The following is a 21,804-nucleotide window of genomic DNA, read 5'->3' as shown; positions in this document are numbered from 1 at the left end:
GTATCTGTCATCACTGGTCAGTGGTACAAGTAGCTTACTCTTACATCCTTGCCCTTCCCCCTCGGACCCAAAACAAAACATCCCAGTCTGCCTTCCTCTTCTTCTCACATTTGAATTTTCATGTGTTCAGCATTTGTCAGGGCTTCATCTTCAATGACATGGTCAAGGCACCAAGAAATTATATTTAACACATGAAAAATGAATACCAGGCCCATTTCCTCGCGCCTTGTAATTGTAAGCTACAAGATTTGTGTTTGGTGTCTCCATGTGTATGCCTATTCTTGGAACAACATTTATAGACACTTTAAATGATTCCTCTTCAAAGCCATAAAAGGGTTTAGTAACACACTTTAATATATAATTTCTTAAGCATTTTTTAATAAAATACAGATATATAATTATAATTATCAATGCATGTATGTCATTTAATATAACGATAAAAGGCTAGTCTTTGAAGTGACATGATGATTAATATTTACAGTAAAATCTAAGGAAAATAGCACTTGTACAATATTGCTGATCAAAAAGAAAAGATTAAAAATTCTCCTCGTATTATGGTGTCATCTCAAATCACAAAGAGCAGAAAAGAAAATTCTCATCTTATTAATATATATAGGAATAGATCATTACTTTCCATGTTTTCTCAAGTTGGAAAACTCTCTTGTTCTCCTGAAATTATGCCAGACTCTGAGGCTGGGATATGTTCATAGTAAGGACTTTTCCCAAATCTTTATCAAGCTATTAATACCATACACAAACATGTTACATAGATCTACTTATTGGAAATATGTCATGTACCTTCACACTAATTTTAAATTTAAAGATCAATACTCACTTGATGAACTGTTACAGCATCCATGAAGAAATTTATCAGTATGTATAAACAGAGTCACATTGTGTGAAAATACTGTTCAAATAGTAATCCCCCTAAATATATAACATCCATGCTGCTTTAAAGTAAAGAAGCAAATCAGGAACTACATTCTTTCCCCATCAAACTAAGGATAGGATAATGCCATTCTGTTTAGCACTGAAAGGAAACTCCACTGCTTTCGCTTGACAAATATATGAAACATAATGAGTCAATGTCCAGACACATAATTTTTTTCTCAACAAATATATGATAATGCTCTTCACCTTGCATTCTTAATTTCTCCTATTAATCTCATTTTGTGCTATCAAAGTTACTACTTGTTTTGAAACCATGTACACATTATTTGGGGGAATTAAAAAAATACATAATGTTTTTCTTTTTTTTTTTCAGTTTCAAGGCTAAAAATGATGTTGAGGTTAAAAGTTTTACAGCTCCTTTATCATAATTGGTATCTTCCTCCTTAGTCTTCCAAGAAGGACTTTATAGTAATGGGTTTTGGCCTTTGCACTGCAACCCCCAAAAGACAGATTGCTGGAGATAACCCCCTGAAATTCCTTACAGCGCTATTTAACACCATGAAGGCCTATAGAATCTATCTGTTTTGAGAAAGACAAAGGGACAAGGTTCAGGGAGGGGAGAGGTTTCAATTTGCAGGAATTTTCGAGACATAAATAAGTAGTGTAAGTGCCTTTTCTCTTTACTTCTAGATCACGGGTCAGGAATCTCAAAGCAAGATGGAAAAAGAAACCTGAATGAAAAAAACGACACTATAAAAACCTAAGTGAAAGCAGAAAATATTATTCCTCTTGATTTAAAAAGTTAGACATTTTTCATTGGAATCAAAATATTTGAGGTGGATTTATTTTCTTTTTGCCATTCCAGTCATATCATATATTCCTTTCCTGGTAAAAACTGGAATTTAAAATATTTATTGGTCTACTTGATACTAAATAAAATGAACCAATAAAGTCCAAAACACTGGAAATTTATTCTCTGCATATGAATAAATACCTCTTATATGTCCAATGGAAAGTGAAAAAATTACAAGCCTCTCTATCTTCTTTCGGGAAATAATTATTATGGATTAAGAATTTTTACAGGACCAAAGTCACCTAATAGATGTGATAAATAAGAGCAAGCAGGAACACAAAAGCTAATCCTTCATGATTACAAATACCTCAGAACTATTACTAAGACTTCAACTGGCTTTTGCATCTTAGGTTCTCACACTGTGCCCAAGAATAACAAATTGCAAGACTCTGTGTGCTGGTTACTGCTGGTTATCAACACTCAAGTAGGAAACTGTGTAGAGCATTTTCCTGATAAATTAAGTTATACATCTTAGTCTGGTTAGTATCATTGCCAAGTTTTAAATTTGCTGTTTGCTTTTTTTTTTTAAGTATAAGAACTTTGGTTAAACATACTACATGATGCCAATACTCTGTGCAACTGGGGAGAAAAATAGAGGGAGGATGTGGTTTTGTAGGCTGCAAACTCCACATGCCACATACAGTATACATATATACCATAGCTAATCACAGTCTCACCATGAGGAAGTCAAAAACCTCAGTGAGCCTTCATTTTCTATTATACATACATTTTACAAGCTACTTGATAAGTTTCTTTCCATATTGCTTTCCAAAGAGAAAAAAAAAATAATAAAAGAAAACAAAGAAAGAAAATACATTAGCTGGATTCGAATGTAGTTTAACTTAAAGGCTTCATCAGACCATATGTGCAGATACTTGAGATGATGAGAGAGTTAAGCTTCCTAGGGTCCTAGAGTCAAAGAAACTCTGCTGACCCCCACTGCTAAGCAGGTGCACGCCTTCCACGGGGGGCAACATCTGCCGATCCGTCATGGTTCCACTCGGTGAGGACCCCAAGAAACTTCCTTGGGAAGAAACAATTTTCTCAGGACTAGCAGCCAGTTTAGGGGATGTAGAGAAGTTATACCCATACAAGGCACAGGGGCTGTGTAATCTGAACGTGTTGTAGGAACCCTGGTGGGTCTGGTTAGCAGCAAAGGCATTGCTGGGGGGTGAAGGCATGATGTACTGGAGCTGGGGAGACATCCCTGAAATCTGCATGGACAAGCTGGTCTGTGGGCAGCTGAAGGTGTCCCCATCCGTGCCGCCCATGGACATGTTCACCGAGGCACTGCTACTGACGCCCACGTAGGAGGGAGTCCTGGGAGGGGCGAAGGTCTCCCCTGTCTGGTTGGTGAGCCTGTTGTAGGTCTCAGCCAAGGATGTGCTGTATCGGTTGAGGGTGAGGCCAGAGCGGGCGCAGGCGGAATAGTCAGCTGGGGCCAGACCACACAGCTGGCTGGTGTTGGGTCCCAGGTGGAAGGCAGGAGATGAGCAAGGGGAGCCAGACAAAAGATGAGGGTGGGTGGCCGCAACACCATTCCCAGAACCTTGGAGTAAGGTAGAGGAACCTGTATTTCCTACAAAAGAAGTTGAAATGTAAAGAGCCTCTTTTCCTTTCAATTTTGTACACATGAGCTAGATGTGACTTGTTACATGGGGCAGGTACAAAGACAAAAAGGAGATGGTCTCTGCTCTCAGGAATTGTAATGTAATTGAATTTAGACTGAATGACTTTAAACACAGATACTCTCAACATTTTCAAGAAAAATTATCTCCCCAAGGGATGGTCTTTTTTGTTTGTTTGCTTTTTGCTGTTTTTGTTTTTTTTTTTTGAAAAAGGTATTAGGACTCTACCACATCAAATTTTCACATTTTCTCCCTGAATTATTAGTTTTCTCATTATTTTGTAATAAACATTACAAAGATTGACTTTCCCAGCAACTTAAGGAAGTATAAATTTCATGTTACTCTGTAATTTTTTCCAGAAGTATAACCATCACCTCACTTCTACCCACTTTTTACTCTTTTTTTCAGCAGAGTTTGCTCTGGATCAATATATTTTCTTGTAAGAAAAAAGAAGGGATTCAAAGAAAAGACACAAACTGGCCAGACCCATCCTGTCTCAAACGAACTGGCAACCTCTCACTGAAAGCTTCTGTGGGTCAATGACTACCACGCATGCAGGGCTATTACAATAAGGCAACAGTCTCGTACTTCAAAAATCTCATTTCCAAACAGAAAGTGGTTTGGTGAATCATATGCTAACCCAAGAGATCCAACAGATAAACAGTCCTGTGAAATAGAGAGGGTGTTTAACCCTGCCTCCAATCAATAACAGTGGTGGCGGCTGATCATGCCCCACCCCCCAGATTTGCTGGCAGATTGATGTCTGCAACTTGATGGAACTTAGGGAGAGAAGAGAATTCCAACGGGCTGGACAGGTTGTAAAACCTTCATTGCTCTAGCGACAGTGTTTTATATAGCTTCTCAAAATAATCTAAAAGCCCAATCCACCCAATGATAATTATCTTAAAACCTAGCATGCTAAGTTCTCATGGGGATGCCAGGCAGGGTCAGGCATTAAGTGCAGGACTGAGTGCAGAATTGGGCTGTGAGTCCTAGCTATGCCATTGAGAAGGAAGCATCATCCTGTTCCATGCAGCCTCTTTGAGGAAACACCAGCCCTGGGCTTGTTGGAAATGCTCAACAGTGATCTCAGGGAAGGCTGCCTCAGTGTACCTGAACTTCTCATCATAAATCAGCAGGAGAAATGTGCCTAGAGCCAATTGAGTTGAAGGAAGTGAAGAAAGAAGGGGGCAAAAAAGGATGATCTGGGACCAGCATCTGTAATTTCTTGTGAAGTACACCTGGTACCAGGGCCAACTAGTCTACCTCTAATTTTAAGAAAAAAAAAAATTAAAGGTGAAATAAAGGTCATGAAATACATAAACAGCCTAAAACATCCAAAACTTAACTTATGACCACACTAGCCATTTTCCTGGCCCATATCTATTCCAGACACAAAAGGGAGGGATCTTGTAATAGAAGGATGTTGGTAATGAGGTAGCCATTAGACAATAGTAATGACTTGGGCATTTTTCAGTGCCTGAGCATCTAGGTAGGAACTGACCATATCTATGATCCAGGAGACTTCATGATTTACCTTGCTTGGGAATTCCAGGGATATCTTCAAAGGTGAGGGTCCGTAGTGAAGGTCTCCAGAATGCATATGACTCCACAAGAGCTTCCAAACCCATTCTAAATGGAAGGGTCAGGACAGGGAACGAACACAAGAAGCCAAGTTAAGAGCAGGTGGAGTTTTCACCACTGATAAGCTGCTCAGGAAACACCACTGGTGTTGACAGTGCCTCCCTCATTGGCAGGTTAAAAGCTTAGCACAAACACACATCCAAAAAAATGGTTTGGAGATGAGCTACTATTCTGTCACCAAGAGCACAAGAGGATAAACCACCCAGCAAGTCCTGTTAATATTCTCCGAAAAATGAGCTGATCTCAGGGGATACAAAAGCTGCCCCCTGTGCTAGGAAGATGATGTGAAGACCATCCATCCTGGCCGCCCTGAGTCCAAGGCTCTGTGTGATCTGGAAGCACCCTCTCTCCCTGATTCATTACTACCCCTCTGATGAGAAAGGCTCTGTCACAAAAGTGTGCTCCTGCAAAGAGGCATTTCTACCCATCATTCAGTGCCTTGACCACCAGCCGAGAAGAGCAGTCATCCAAGGAAAATTGACTTCTCTCTCCGAGGCACGATCACCACACCCAGGACAGCTAGGGTGGGCTCAGGGCAGCAGCCCTGACTTCTCAACCCAGCCTCCAGTAGGACCACAGCAAGGTGATCTCATAGGGCACTAAGGTACATAGGCCTAGTATTAGCATCAGACATTATGGTAAAGCCTCTACATACGCTTAATGAATGGACACAAAGAGATAGGATAACTTCATAATGGACTATCCACACGATATCTATAAATTTTAAAACATGGCTGACTACTCTAAATACATACAAAAATGTATGCATCTCCTACCGTAAGTGATTCAGAGTCTTCCCTATTGTATATCAGATAATGAAGTCCTCCAGGTCTTATAAATGAGTCCCTTCACTCAACTAGCACCTTCTCAAGGCCTTTCTACTTTTCCCTCAACCATCTCAGCCCTAATCAATCTGTTAATTCAGGTAACATTATGCTTTCCATGAAACTCACAGCTTTGCTGAAGAAAATGCCTGATTCCTGAGTGTCACACTATATAAGGCCACCTCTTGAGATTATCAGATACAGTTTTAGTGAATACAGATAATCTGTGTTTAATGCAAATTTAAAGACAGGGAGTATGATTAACAGCTTAGGCTTCATGTGATGGCTGCTGTAGAGTCCCTGCATCTCCAAGTCATAACCTATGAACTAGGACTAGAGAAACACTCCCTTCAGAGTCACACCTCCTATACAACATGGTGAAAACTCCCGGGAGACCCAGAGTAAGTGACCTGTGCATACAGATAAAACCATCTTCCCTTACTTGCCCTGGGCTGCACTGAGCATGAAGAACAGAGCCTGGCTTTGGATGGAATCACTGTGCCCCAGAGAGAGGACTAGTTAGTGCTCAAGACACTGAATTGGGGTCAGGAGAACTGGACTGTGACTACAACCCTCTAACATTGAGTAAATATTTGGAGCTCTGTAGACTGCCATTTCCCACAAAGTGAGGACTGGAATACAAAGTTCTGAGTCCTCTCCTAGCCCTAAAGTTTACCACTAAGCAATTTACAAACCAGACATTGTATCTGTGGCTGACTACAAACCAGGTCTAAGAACACTCTGTTCAACAATATTTTATGTAAAGCATTGAAGGGAGAAGTTTGGCAGCCATATCAGTCGCAAAGCCCCACATAATCTGCAGGTTGCATGCGATACTAGACTGATGAATGCTGTGCATGCATGCATGCTAAGTCACTTCAGTTGTGTCCAACTTTTTTTGACTCTATGGACCGCAGCCCACCAGGTTCCTCTGTCCATAGAATTCCCCAGGCAAGAATAGTGCCATGGGTTACCACGCCGTCCTCCAGGGGATCTTCCCGACCCAGGGATTGAACCCACATCTCTTACATCTCTCACATTGTCAGGCAGGTTCTTTACCACCAGCGCCACCAAGGGAAGACCCTCATGAATGCTGGGTGCTGTTTATTCCATTACTTTATTTTAGCTTGTACTAATACTCAATTTTTTTTTATGACTTTCTAGAAACAAGCTTTTTTAAGTTAAAGAATTTAGGACACAGTTTTGTCCTGAACTGTTTTGTTAAACACAGATGAATTTTTGTAATTACAGTTTTAAATATTCAGGATACCTAAGTAGTCCTGAAGGGGCCTCAGGGGGAATTTACTAAGAGGCAATTAATGAATATTTACAGGACTTAGAAATTTATTAACCGTGGAGATGAGCATCAGTGCATTATTTGCTTTAGCGGTATAAACTTGACTATGTTTCAAATACAAACCCATACTCCAAATTCTTAGGGAGAAGTTAGTAATCCTCACAAATGGGTAACCCTAAGCCTTAATGAGATGCTCTGAAGGTTACAGATCTACAAGTGGTCTGATTTGGACCTACTGATATTTTTCTTGAGGCTGCTGTTTCACACTACAAGTTCCAGAAAGGATTTCAGATATTTTGCAGGAAACAGTTATAAAATATTTATTAGCTGAATCTGGACTTAAAAAAAAAAAGTCTTCATTTTCCCCAGTAATGGAGACTTTTCCCGTCTAGTTAAAGAAAAGATAAAAGGCACCTCCTGCAGGAGTGTAGCCAAGGCGATAATTTATACAAGATGCCTTTGAACAATTTCCACATTTTATCACTGCCCTAATTTATGCTATCAAATAGCCTAGTTTATTTAGTAAAATGGTTATGTTTTTTCCTAAAGTATTTAAAGAGAAGAAATTTTTGTACCTTCCTGAGTAAAAGATTTTATAGGGTCAACCCTAAGGCCTAACTGAAGAATGAAACTATTCTCAGCACATAAATTCTCCTTCACGTAACAAATGTCCTGCAGGAGCACTTTTAAGGGCTGAAGCTACTGATTTCTATAAAATAGGCTGTAGGACCATAAATAGCCAGGAAGGTATAATTTTTAATTAAAGCAAATTGTTTTATAAAGTTTAAAAAATCACAGGTCCAAGTTTATTTCTTGTCATGCATAATTTATTTCATGTATAGAGAAAAAATAAAAACAGAATGTATGTTAAAAAGTAGTAACAGTACATCAAAATCAGGGATATTAAAGAAATATTTTGTACTTTTTCTCTTGGGATTTTTCCTCTATTAATATATAAAAACAGATCACCCCTTCCCCAAGTCCTCAGCACCAATGCACCCTCCTGATCTTATAGATAACTTGGGCTCTTTTTTTTTTCCTTAAGGAAAATAACACGCAAGTTAGAAATCTTTAAAGCTTACCACATGCTCTCTTTTCCATAAAAGTGTCTTTCGCATTTATCAGTGGAAAATGTTAAAGTATTTAATATTGATTCACAGATAGTTAATAGTGAGTCATAGATATTTAGCATTCAAAAATAAGCACTGAAGAGTTTGTCTGTCACAAACAGGAGAATTCATTTTAACGAGAAAAAAAAGTGAAACTATTCATTTCACCAACAGGGAAGCTACATATAAGCTCAGTAGGTTTTTTCCTATATTAAGGTATTATTTAAACAGTTGGAGTAAAATAAAAATTTGAAAGTTTAGCAACCTTTTAAAAAGTGTTAAGATATAATTCATTATTTTTTTCATATCTGTTAAAAACTTTAAAAGGTGTAGAATCAGGAAATAAACAGTAGCCAGCACCATGACTGCAATGGCTTATACTCCTTCAACAGTGAAAGGAAAGAAAAATTTCTATTGAACCTAGCATTTTTACCTCATGATACCAAACAAGAGGCTTAGTGGTTTATTTTGACCAATGCCTCTGATTTTTTTTTTTAAACTTATCCAAAAAAAAAAAAAAACCTTTTAATTGTGCCAACTTACCTAAAATTCTTTTTGAAGCCTTGCAATATCGGTTGGCCAAAAAGTTCGTTTGGGTTTCTCCATTACATCTTATGGAAAACTATTCTGAATGAACTTTTTGGCCAACCTAATATGTATCTAATATGACTCTTGCAAAGAGTCGGGCACAACTGAGCAACTTCACTTTCACTTTCAATATGTATCTATCATCTCACTTCCATTTACAGGCTTATCCACCATACTATAAATACTACCCAAAATACATCTTTAAAAATGTTTAAGGTTATCACTTCAAAAATGAATTGACAGTAATGTACAAAATGATAAATATAACTAACACTGCTCTATGTTATATAAGAAAGTTAATTCTACGTGTTCTCATCACAAGGAAAAAAACTTTTTCTATTTCTTTAATTTATGCCTATATGAGATGATGTATGTTCACTAAACTTTTTGTGATAATCGTTTCATGATGTATGAGAGTTAAATCATTATGTGGTACACCTTAAACTTTAGCAGTGCTGTTTGTCAATGACATCTCAATAAATGTAGAAAGGAAAAAAAAAGACAGTGTTCAAGCCATGTGACCCCACAATGTCAACAGCAGTGAAGTCTTTGCTAGAGTCACCCTACAGGAGAGCCTGAAATTAGTCCTGGCAGTATAGTCGCATGGTTTCCCACGTGGCTCAGTCAGGAAAGAATCTGCCTGCAACGCGGGAGGCCTGGGTTCAATCCCTGAGTTGGGAAGATCCCCTGGAGGAGGGCATGGCAGCCTACTCCAGTATTCCTACCTAGAGAATCTAAATGGACAGAGGAGCCTGGCAGGCTACAGTCCATGGGGTCGCAAAGAGTTGGACATGACTGAATGACTAAGCAGAGCGCAGTATAGTCTCAAGTCTCACTGCTGCCTTCCTGGAGTTTCAGTGAGTTTCAGTAAATTCATTCTCTGCTTAAAAAAAAAAAAAAAATGAAAGCAATGCAAGGTTCTTAAATAGATAAATATTCTGCTATCAGAAGAGTCACAAGAAGATTTCATCAAAGTAGTTGTCAAGGTCGAAAAAGGAATCATCCCAGGGGCTCCCAGTCACCTCACCAATAAGCACCTCAGTTACTGATTTATTCAGCTTTCAGAAACTCCTCTGAAAAGCAATGTTAACTAGGAGCTAATGCAATGATGTAACAAAAGCCAAGCAAAGTTTTTCTCCACATGGAAAGAGACATCTAAAACAATAGAATAATCTCAGTACAGCAGATGTATGGTAGGAACACCTGGAAATCTTCCTACAGAGTAAAGGAGTTCAGACGGAAGCTGCATTATTAGTCAGTCTTACTGATCTGCCTGCGCTAAGTTAGAGGCTATTCTACTCTCATACATTTAAGTCCTGATATTCAGTCAGTTCAGTCACTCAGTTGTGTTCGACTCTTTGTGACCCCGTGGAACTGCAGCACGCCAGGCTTCCCCTGTCCATCACCAACTCCCGGAGCCTACTCTAACTCATGTCCATCCGGTCGGTGATGCCCAATCCTCACAGTACATGGTGTTTAAAAGAACCACTGCATTACCGAAGGGGGAGGGATAAACTAGTGATTAGCAGATATACTCTACTATATATAAAATAGATAAACCACAGTGTCCTACTGTATAGCACAGGGAACTATATTCAATATCTTATAATATTTGGGATGATTTGGGAGAATGGCATTGAAACATGTATACTATCATGTAAGAAACAAATCGCCAGTCTAGGTTCAATACAGGATACAGGATGCTTGGGGCTGGTGCACTGGGATGACCCAGAGAGATGATATGGGGAGAAAGGTGGGAGAGGGGTTCGGGGTTGGGAACTCATGTACACCTGTGGCAGATTCATGTCAATGTATGGCAAAACCAATACAGTATTGTAAAGTAAAAATATATATATATATATATATATCTTATAATAAACCACAATGGAAAATAATCTGAAAAAGAAAATAAATAAAAGAGCCATTGCACATGAAGCTGAAATCAAGTCTTTCTGTAGGCACATAAGTTTATTCTGAGAAAAGGTCTCTGTCTATGCTTACCTTGCTCAGCCAATCATCTGAAAGAACTAAAAGTCTGGACTCCTACGTGATTGTTTTCTCTCTACAATTTTAAGTGAAATTGTTCCTAAAATAAGATAATCGAGGGTTTCAACCTCATATAGCCACAGCCTATCAATACCAAGTTTTTAAGAAGTATTAGAATAATGTCTGGAATAAAGTGATAAAAATGTCTCAAATACTTTTTAAAAACAAAATGATTTTCAAAACATTTAAGTCAAAGTCTTACCCAGAGAGGGCATCTGGAGAACGTTAGTCTATTATTACTATCAACAGTTATAAAATATTTTAGAAAATGTCACACCAACTCTATTGGAATAGAATCATATCAATAAATTCAAAAACTCTTGGCACACAGACTAAGGAGATCTGCTTTTTGATAAAGAGTAATAGAGTGGAATTCATTACTGTAGCTCTCCCACTTAGTACAAACACCATAAAACACGACACAGAAAAAATAAACAAGTGTGTGGCTGTCAGTAGAGCCAAGACAAATTTGGAAACTAAAGAACATCAGCTGTCTTGGCAGTGGGGAGTAGTTTCAAATTCTAGTTGAAAATCTGAGTGAACAAGAGTCTCTGTCATATTTCGAAGAGAGATCAATACATAGTTGTGACATTGCTAAGCAAATTCTAAACCAAGAGCAGATGCAGACAGTATTTTGACTTGGGATATTAAAGATCCTGGGTCTGGAGACACAGGTTTCTACAAAGCCCCTTCAGAGGCAGCATACACTGTATACCCTGAGAACTTCCGTTTTTACCCCAGCATTTCACATCAACATTCAGCTTAGAAACGAGTACGCCACAATGATGCACCCAAAATAAGTTATATTCATGCCTCAATAATATTAACAAATTTAAACTTCATCAGAAATGATTTCAGAATCACGTAAGTAAATTTAACTGTTTACTTTGTAGTGGAAAATTCACCATAAAAATCAAATGTATTTATCACAGCCAGAATGTTTTTAACTAAGACTCACCTGTTACGCCCAGAGTCTCGGAAGCCTTTGGCAAAGGGATTCCTATCTATTTTCAGGCGAGTAATCTGCAGAGTTGGGAAAAAAAAATCACATCAAATCTTAAGATAAAAGCCAAGGAAGGTTATAAAAAATGGTAGTGATGGAAAAACTAAAAGAAACTCCAGAATCAACTGTTAGAGGATTCTACTGTGTTCTTCTCTCCTGTTTCTAGGGTATTTTATTATCTTACTAGCAAAGCTACAGGAATATTTCAGAAGTCATCTAGACATTCATTTGCTATGAAAAGAACATTCCCCTACTTCTATCCAAGCACTGTAATAAAGTTTGCTTTGCTATTAATATTCCTAGAGAAGGGGATTCTGAATCATCTGTTGATAATTGCCCTTTGTTTGACAATCTCTTTAAAATTCTTCCCTAAAAATTCCGTGAAATGTGTCTGCTTCTCTTGCAGTAGTGGTGATGGAGAACAGCTAATACCCAACTTCTATTTAACAGCAACTTATACACTGAAATGTTGTTAATGTTCTTCAGAAATAGGCAATATATACTCCTTGAATGTTCCTGCCTTCCGTTTTTCTTTGTCTCTCCTCAAATCATCTTTACAGCTCTCATCTCCTCTTTCATCTGTGGAGTCGTGACCTGGTCAGAGCACTACAGTGAATGTCTAACCAAAGGTAACCATGGCTTGAAGGTTTTAATAGGATTCAATCTGAAACACATAGGAGTAATAAATAATAGCTTCATTTTAACTACAGCTGTAATTTGTTGACTTACAACTAGATTTTTACTCAGGAAGATCCCAAGATATGAGGGAAAATTTTTTATAAGTGGTCTAATCATCTCCATTAAAAACAATTTTTTTTAGTTATACCATCTTGAAATTGACACTAATAAACAACATCCTATCTGTTTCTGACCATATCTCCATCTTGCCCAGAGAAGTTTATAGCCTATTTTCTAAGAAGCACATCATGCTTTGTTTTTCTGTGTTCCTTGGTTTAGTAGAATCTGCTAAGTTCTAATTGTGCCATTTTGGTCAAGGACAAATGAACACTGCTGAATGACACTCAGGCAAAGAAAGGCATCTTTGGAGAGTCACCTGAAATCCCCCTATATCATGCTGTGTGCACTTTCAGCCATCTGCCAATCAGCTTTGCAACACCGAAGGCAGGTGTATTCCATATGCTACTGTCTTAGTTTGTGGATGCTGCTGCTAAGTCGCTTCAGTCGTGTCCAGCTCTGTGCAACCCCATGGACAGCAGCTCACCAGGCTCCTCCGTCCACAGGATTCTCTAGGGAAGAATACTGGAGTGGGTTGCCATTTCCTTCTCCAAGTTTGTGGATGAAACTACATTATAACAAGATAATGTAAGAGTCTGCTAAGTAATTCCCTATGTCTACCACTCTGCCACTGAAACAATTCTTTATAATTCATTATAGCTCAATTATCTGTTCATTTAAATAATGCTTAAAGAACACTTAATAACTTAAACATTCATTTAAAACAGTATTTTAACACAGTGGGAAAGGGGAGGGTGGAATAAATTGGGAGAGGAATATTGACATATATAAACTACCATGAGTAAAATAGACAGCTAATGGGAAGCTGCTGTATAGCACAGGAAGTTCACCTTGGGGTTCTGTGATGACCCAGAGGGGTGGGATGTTGGGGTGGGGTGGGAAGGAGGTTCAAGACAGAGGGGATATACACATATACATATGAATGATTCATATTGTTGTACAGCAGAAACTAACACAACACTGTAAAGCGATTACACTCCAATAAAAAAATTAAAAATAAAAACAATAAAGTGCTGGGGAAGAAGTTTAAAAAATATTTCTGAGCTATAAATAAATGGAAAAACATAGTAAAAAATAGTATTTTAAAAAAGAGTTTATGGCAAAACCAATACAGTATTGTAAAGTAAAATAAAAATAAATTAATTAATTAAAAAAAAAGAGTTTACAGCTATTACAAAAAATGTTACTTGAATCAGTTCTAATGAGGTGGATGAAACTGGAGCCTATCATACAGAGCGAAGTAAGTCAGAAAGAAAAACACCAATTCAGTATATTAACGCATATTATGGAATTTAGAAAGATGGTAACAATGACCCTATATGCGAGACAGCAAAAGAGACAAGGATGTAAAGAACAAACTTTTGGACTCTGTGGCAGAAGGCGAGGGTGGGATGATTTGAGAGAATGGCATTGAAACATGTATATTATCATATGTTAAATAGATCACCAGTCCAGGTTCAATGCATGAGACAGGGTGCTCAGGGCTGGTGCACTGGGATGACCCTGAGGGATGGGATGGAGAGCGAGGTGGGAGGGGGGTTCAGGATGGGGAACACAAGTACACCCATGGCTGATTCAGGTACGGCAAAAACCACTATAATATTGTAAAGTAATTAGCCTCCAATTAAAATAAATAAATAAGTAAAATTTTAAATTAAAAAAAATAAAAAAGAGTTCAGATTTATATCATAGTGCTTGTTTAAATAGAGGTACACTGCAATCACCAGCATCATTATACTGACATCACATCTATTATGCGCATACCATGTATGCTATAATATGAGTTTTGCACATATTATTTCATTTAATTCTCATAGCAACTTAGATGTAGTTATTATCCCAATTTTATGTTTTCTTTTATACCGGCTTAAGTTTTTTATGATTATAAGGTTACTCGGCCGTAGAACTGGACCGGGACTCCAAGTTTCAGAGCTTATGCTGGTAACCACCAGCCATGGAAGCCTACCAATTTTCCATAAGTTCTTCAAAACACAGCTGGGAAGTTAAAAAAAAAAAAAGAACTACTGCATTTTTCATGATCAATATCCTTTCTTCCAACTTTTCCATCCTCTTAACTGATTTATCAGCATTTGTGAATTGGTGTTAGTCACCAATATGTATCAAAAACCCACTATATCTTGTTTACTGTATAAAAGAGGCTTGGAGAAAATACATGTTTAAAATAACATTTAATACACAGTTAATTGGATGCATAATTCAATTAGAGAGAGAGACAGAGAAGAAAGACTGATAGGGTTGTTTAAAAGGTATCAAAAGTACAAAATGCCTCTTTTCTCCTTATACACTGTATTTTTCCTGAAAAAAAAAATCATTTTCTATGATTGATATATTTTAAGAATATTTTCCTGGGACTTCCTGGTGGTCCAGTTGTTAATACTTTGCTTTCTAACGAGGGGGCTTCCGGTTCCATCCCTGGTTGAAGAGATAAGATCCCACATGCCTCACACCCAAAAACACAAAACATAAAACAGAAGAAATATTGTAACAAAATCAAGGGAGCGTGCATGTGTCGCTTCAGCCGTGTCCGATTCTGTGTGACCCTATGAACTGTAGACTGCCATGGACTCATCCACAGGGTTCTCCTGGCAAGAATACTGGAGTGGACTGGCATGCCTTCCTCCAGGTAATCTTCATGCCCCAGGGATTGAACCCACATCTCTTACATTTCCTGTATTGGTAGGTGGGTTCTTTATCACTAGGGCCACCTGAGAAGCCCTGAAAAGCGGCTATATCTTAAAAAAAAAAAAAAATTTAATTATCTTCAGCCCTTTTAAAGGTTAATTTCATGTTCCTTCCTAAAAGCCTACATAAAAAGTGTGACAATGTGAGTGTGAGAGGACAGAACAGCTTGGGTGGTGTCACCCATGGATGAGAGCAGATGAGCCTCTCAGCCCTAAGGGAGAACTCACAGGGCAGGGTTCAATCTCCTAAGAAGATTTAAAACAAAAGAAAACAAAACAGAGAGCTTAAAGCCTTAGATTGTTGACTGAGATGTATATAAATGTCAAGAGAAGTGAAAATCTAAAATAATGCTGCTGACCTTTGAAAATGAAAAAAAAAAAAATTCTACCACAGACCACATTGCTCTGCTACATTGCTATTTCTTAAGAAAACTGGCCAGAAAATTGCATGGGTCAAATAATTGCCTCCATTCAATTTTCCACCTGCTTGATACAGCCTTAAATAATGACATATATTAATGCTCACTTATAAAGAAAAGAAATATTTCACTTCTCAAATTATTTCTAATTTAATGAAAGGATTACTCCAGAATTGCTCATCTCTCAGACGGTAAGGGTATGTATAACCTCTATCACAATTAAAGAAATAGCACTTTTGTACATATGAGAAGGATAAATGATTCTGAAATACTTCCCATAACATAGGGATGTCAGCTCTAAAATAAAGTGAGCTGACAAATCTCATGTCCTGTGATATAACTCACTTTCATGTTCTACAGCTCTATTTCCTTGTCAGTACACATGCTTTCTAATTTTAATTATGACACCAGGATTCAATGTCTCAAAATGGAAAGTAAACCTACAGTGCCAGTCATGAGAGACATTCTGGTCTGAAGAAATCTTCACTAGAGTAGCTTTACATAGGCATCTTGGATAAATAATTATTACTACATATGCATGCATGCTAAGTCACTTCAGTCATGTCCGACTCTTTGCAATCCTACGGACCACAGCCCACCAGGCTTCTCTATCCATGGGATTCTCCAGGCAAGAATACAGGAGTGGGTTGCAATACCCTCCTCCAGGGGATCTTCCCGACCTAGAAATCAAACCCCTTTTGTTATGTCTCCTGCGTTGACAGGTGGGGGTATATATATATATATATATATACATTCTGGATGTCATACATGGCAAGCACTTATGACCATTCTTAACTTTCAGATAGAGTGAAAAAGAGAGCTAGCTTTTAATCTGCACATGAAATTAAAAATCTAGAAAGATTCCAATTCTGAAAACAATACCTGCTGGTTCTGATAGGCGGTGACAGTGGTGAAAACAGTTTCTGGAAAGGAAAATGCCTTCACTCCCTCTCCAGATGGAACAGGCTTGATAGGAGAAAGATCATCCCCACAGTCTTTACGGATGATGTGGACTCGCGGTTGGTATTTGTGCATAGAATGAAGTATAATCTATATCAAGGAAAGAGAATAAAAATTTGTCAGCAACTTCTGCCCAACCTCAACCCCTTGACTAAATATTGAGTGTGTAAAACAAATCCCAGTTAGAAATAAAGATACCCAAGGCTGTGAAAGTCCCAATTTAATAAAGTGTATCAAAACTGGAGTAAGACAATTAGGAAACTGGAAAGTGCACATACAAAAAGAAAAAAAGGCAAGTAATTATTTTGGTTGAAGCCCTGTGTGCAACCATATGAATATAGCATCACATTTTCTGTTTCTGAAAACACAAGAATAAATTCATCAGCATTTTTATTTATAATGAACCTAATGGAACACAGAGTCCAAAACAATAAAACTAAAAATGAGATTGAAATGATTATTTTAATTCCACCACACCCATCCCCTAAAAATAAGTATTTGCACACCAAGATTTTCTTCAGAGAACATTTTTCCTCTGTTGGTAACTACAACATGTCTACTCAAGGGCAAAGGGATTTTAAGGATACCCCAGGGTTTGCCTTATGTGTGGTTCACAAAGTCTCTGGTTTGCCTGGAGAGCCCAGCATTCGTGCTTCCATCACAGCAAGGCTTCCAAAACCCAGATGCCCGGGGATGAAAAAGCTCTCAGCTCGAGGAATCTGACGATATGGTTCAACTGCCTTCTGCCCAGTGATTCCACTTCTGAGAATTTATCCTAAGGAAATATTCCAAATCCCAAAATGTGTTTCATGTACAAAGATGTGCAATGTGCGATTTATAACAGTGGAAAAACTATAAACCACTGACATGAACAGATTGGTTAGGTAAATGAAAATCCACACAATGGTTACAGCGTAATTCAGCCATTACTAACGCTTTTAGAACATTTTTATCCACATAATGAAACACTTCTTTTTAAATCCTAAATTAGAATAAAGGATCCGAGTTGTTTTTAAACTTACCATAACTACATAAAAATAGACAGTTAAAGGACCCATACAAAGATATGAACAGTGGTCATCTCTAGATGATGGAATTGTGGATGAATGTTTTCTTCTTCATTTGTTTTACACTTTCAAGGTAGAGGAGGTAGGTAAAGAAATAGCTTCATCCAATGAGATTTTCTATGTGCTGCTGGAAATCCAAATTCAATTATTCACTAATGAGTTTAATTAACAAATCTATATCTTTCCTGAGCTATACAACTTGAATTCAAGCTTTAAAATGTTAAAAGTTTGGAGAAATGCTTAAACAAAAGTCTGAGAAAAAAAAACACAGTGGTTGGTTGACCTGCTTCATGCTTTTCAGGAAGTGCACAGGTTACTAAACCAAATTCAGAATTATTGGTCAACCTAAACATCTCTCTACTTTTACAGGGTGTTTGCTGCCCCAAAAGAATGTGTTTACCTTCCATTATTAACCAACAGTTGTGAGGTTTTTCTAACCCTAAAATTTTCTTTCTATCAGTGGAGGAAATGCCTGGAGAGTAAATCTAATGATGATACTCACCACACATGGCTGATGGAGGGATAGCATGAGTCTGAATAAAGGACAAGAGGGAACATTGTCATCTGGGGGGACACAACACAAGTCGGCAACCTCTGGAAAAGTTTTTTTCCAGATATATAAAAGGACAGAATTTCAACTTATTCATGACTCACAAAGTCAATTTAAAGGGTTACAACTGGAAATCTTTAGATAAGTAAAATTAGCAAATAAAGTAGAAAAATAGAATGTGCTGTATTTAGTAAGGATAAGTTCTGTTTTCCAAAACACTGCCTGTTGGGGGGGTGTGTGTGTGTATACACTAAGTTAAACATAAAATGTATGTCTGGCTGTAATCAGATTAAAAGTCTGAAAAAGCAAGATTTAATTCTAATGATTCATAGATTCCAGAGCTGGAGAAAAATTGGAAAAAGACACTTTACATTAAACAAAAATAAAAGGCATGGTCAGTTTGAAAGGATGAGAGTTAACTGACTTGAAGTGAAGGAAATAAAAAGTCATTTAGGTTTCTGTTTACTAGTCAATGAAAAGTAAATTCTTGTTTTATGAAATCTTTTTTCTCTCAAGCAGATTTCTCCATACAGCTCTATATATTTTAATAGTATTTATTTGTTTATATCCTTACGCAATCTCCAAAATTATTTAAGGTGGGATATACTGGGAGTAGGGTATAGAAATAACTGAGGCATGCCTATGTTTGTACATTAAAGGGTAACTGCCAACAGTAACCTGAAAATTATTCAAAGAAATAATGTATTCTCAATATTACCTTAGGAATTTAGTATATCCCTACAAATTTTTAGGGAATGCTAAACAAGCCTCAGTTCCTGTATATAAAATAGCATTATTTGTTTTTTAATGAACTATCAAAGTTATAATGACAAATGGTCATGAATAATTTGCTTTTTATTAGAACAAGTAGAACTAGGAGAACCACTGCCCTTATGAACAAAAAGACCACAATGATAATATCCATTACTGAAACTCAAATAATTATAATCTGATCTGCATGTTCGATAGTCTCTGTTCTGTTTAGACGGAGGATATTTTTTCTTTTGGATACTGTCTATTAGCACAGATAGTAACATAAATTGCTGTCCATAAACACAGGCTTCTTTCTCACACATTTTTCCCATGTTAAAGACATTAGGTTTGACATTGGTGGGATAACTAATATTTTAAAATTTAGCCACTACTGGTCTTCCAACTTCCTTTTCATATATATTCTTCACAATTCTGACTCTCCTTCAATTTCTTTACTTCTTATGAAGCAGAATAAATTACTTTTTAAAAAAAGACACTAGGTTTGAGTCAAAAGAAGCATATTACTTAGTTCTGATGCTGCCTATCCTATGAAGGCAGAGGGGTGAGAGTTCCTGCGAGGTCCCTGCATCAAGAAAGCGACTAAGTTAGTCCCATCACAATAGTACTGTTGTCTTCTCAGACCCTGAATCACATCAACAGTAGAATATGACTTCCTAATTTTTAATCTAACCTTATTCGGGGTGATAAAACTGAGCAAAAACAACAACAACAACAACATAACAGACACTTTCGGCCTTCCCAATCTCTCTTGGCTGGAACAAAATGGCTGCCGTACTGTGCTGCTCTGACAGCGCGATAATCTGTGTGCTGCTGCTGCTACAGCTGCTAAGTCGCTTCAGTCGTGTCCGACTCTGTGCGACCCCATAGAGGGCAGCCCACCAGGCTCCTCCATCCCTGGGATTCTCCAGGCAAGAACACTGGAGTGGGTTGCCATTTCCTTCTCCGAATCTGTGCGCTAGTCTTCTCTTTTGTCTAAGTTAAAAGATCACTGAAGCCAGAGACTATGGCTTTTCATCTCTTACTACATTTTACAAAGTCTTCAAAACTTTTGTTTTTAAATAAATAACAGGCAAGAGTACTCTCCCTCCTACCTCCTCCTATAGTATTAAGCAATATGTGATTTCTACTAATAGCAAAGGCAATTTTCTTGCTTCCAAAATGTATAGGTACATATTTTTCTCTTTCCATTCCCCCCACACACTACTTTTTTTAAAGTATTACATCCTGCCACAACTTTAAAAGAAAAAAAAAATTTGGAAGATGACACACTTCTATAGATATTGCTTGTTTTCTGAGTTTTTATTTTTCTTAATAGTGAAATATTATAATTATTCAGGTATAAACAACTGGGGTTCAATTGGCAATCTATTATTTTGTGTTTTAAACAAATGCTGTGTGATTTAAAACAGTAGATGTCTGAGTAAAGCATATTATCCTCTGTAATATGGGTGGGTCTCATCCAATTAGTTAAAAAACTTAAGAAAAAAAAAATTGAGGTCCACTGAGGAAAAGGAAATTCTGTTTCCAGACTGCCTCCAGACTCAAGTTGTAATATCAGGTCTTCCCTGGGTCTTTGCCAATCCACCCTGCAAATTTTGGACCTACCAGCCCTACATCTGTGTTAGTCAGTTCCCTAAAATAAATCTCTTTCGTGTGTGTATAATATAATCTGTTGGTTCTGTTTTTCTAGAGAAAGCTGTTTTAAATAGAATCTACTGAAATTATGAAGCTAAAATAACATAGACAGATAAATTACTACCTCTAATACTATATACTAGGTATTAGGTATAAAGCCAGTAATTTGATCAGAATTAGAATTATAAAACCACCACATTCATTTAAATTATTTAAAGTCATTTGTATCTTATCTAAGACAGCATATAGTTTTAGATCCATTATCTCTTTAAGAGATATGTACTCAAATATATATATATATATACTGAAACTATAGAACTCCAAAAAATAGAGTATATTTAAGCTTTTGAAAATCATCAACATTAAGTACCATTTATTTTTCAATTTTTTTATTCTAAAAAAGTAAAGACTCTTCAATGGACACATTGGCAAAATTTCACACTTAGCATCCTCCTTGAGACAGAAGAAACTAATGTTCTTTCACTGAAGTTAAGTGAAAAAGAACTGTTACAACCTGACTATGTACATAAAGAAAAAAAAAGAGAAAGTAATGTACTAAACTTCAGGACATGAAATTGTATCATTCAGAAGTAAAATGTACTAGGCTTCAAATTACAAAAGGCAACAAATAAAAAGCACTGGCAGTTTGAGAGAGATGAGTCTTACAAATCCAGATACTGCATCTGTACCACAATGAAATGTGTATTTGAATGTCTTCATTAAGGTCAATTGCTTAAGATATTGTCTAGCAACTTACAAATCACATCCTGTCATCACTGTATTACCATCTTACAACAGTTTGCATTTTTTGTTTTAAAAGATTGGCCCATAAATAAGCTATCTTCATGTCACCTCTTGAGAAATGAATGAATTGGTATTCTTTTTATGTACGATACACTCTTCAAAAGGCACATCAATCCTGCTTCAGTCAAAACTCTCTCAAATAACAGAAATCTAACAGAAATGCTAGCACTGAGTGGAAATCAGCACATATCCAGTGTTTCTTATTTATTAAAACATCGATAATAAGGTAGATATCGCACCTACAAACAACACTG

The 21,804-nt window shown here is 37.2% G+C and overlaps 1 protein-coding gene across 1 annotated transcript in view; it reads right to left on the bottom strand.

Annotated features, from left to right (window-relative positions):
* Positions 1-1,710: 1,710 nt before the first annotated feature.
* Positions 1,711-21,804, bottom strand: part of TBX18 (T-box transcription factor 18) — a 28,329-nt gene continuing 8,235 nt past the window's right edge. Inside the window, exons 5-8 of the mRNA XM_040238859.1 lie at positions 16,643-16,810; positions 11,839-11,903; positions 4,910-5,004; positions 1,711-3,323 (exon numbers count right to left, since the gene is read on the bottom strand). Coding sequence (XP_040094793.1) covers positions 2,599-3,323; positions 4,910-5,004; positions 11,839-11,903; positions 16,643-16,810 — 1,053 coding nt within the window. The 3' untranslated portion in view covers positions 1,711-2,598. The remainder of the gene's footprint in view (positions 3,324-4,909; positions 5,005-11,838; positions 11,904-16,642; positions 16,811-21,804) is intronic.

This window comes from Oryx dammah, unplaced genomic scaffold, assembly GCF_014754425.2.
Source record: "Oryx dammah isolate SB20612 unplaced genomic scaffold, SCBI_Odam_1.1 HiC_scaffold_4, whole genome shotgun sequence".
Classification (NCBI taxonomy): Eukaryota; Metazoa; Chordata; class Mammalia; order Artiodactyla; family Bovidae; genus Oryx; species Oryx dammah.
Note: the sequence above shows the minus strand (reverse complement) of the source record. Positions and strands in the feature narration are given on the sequence as shown.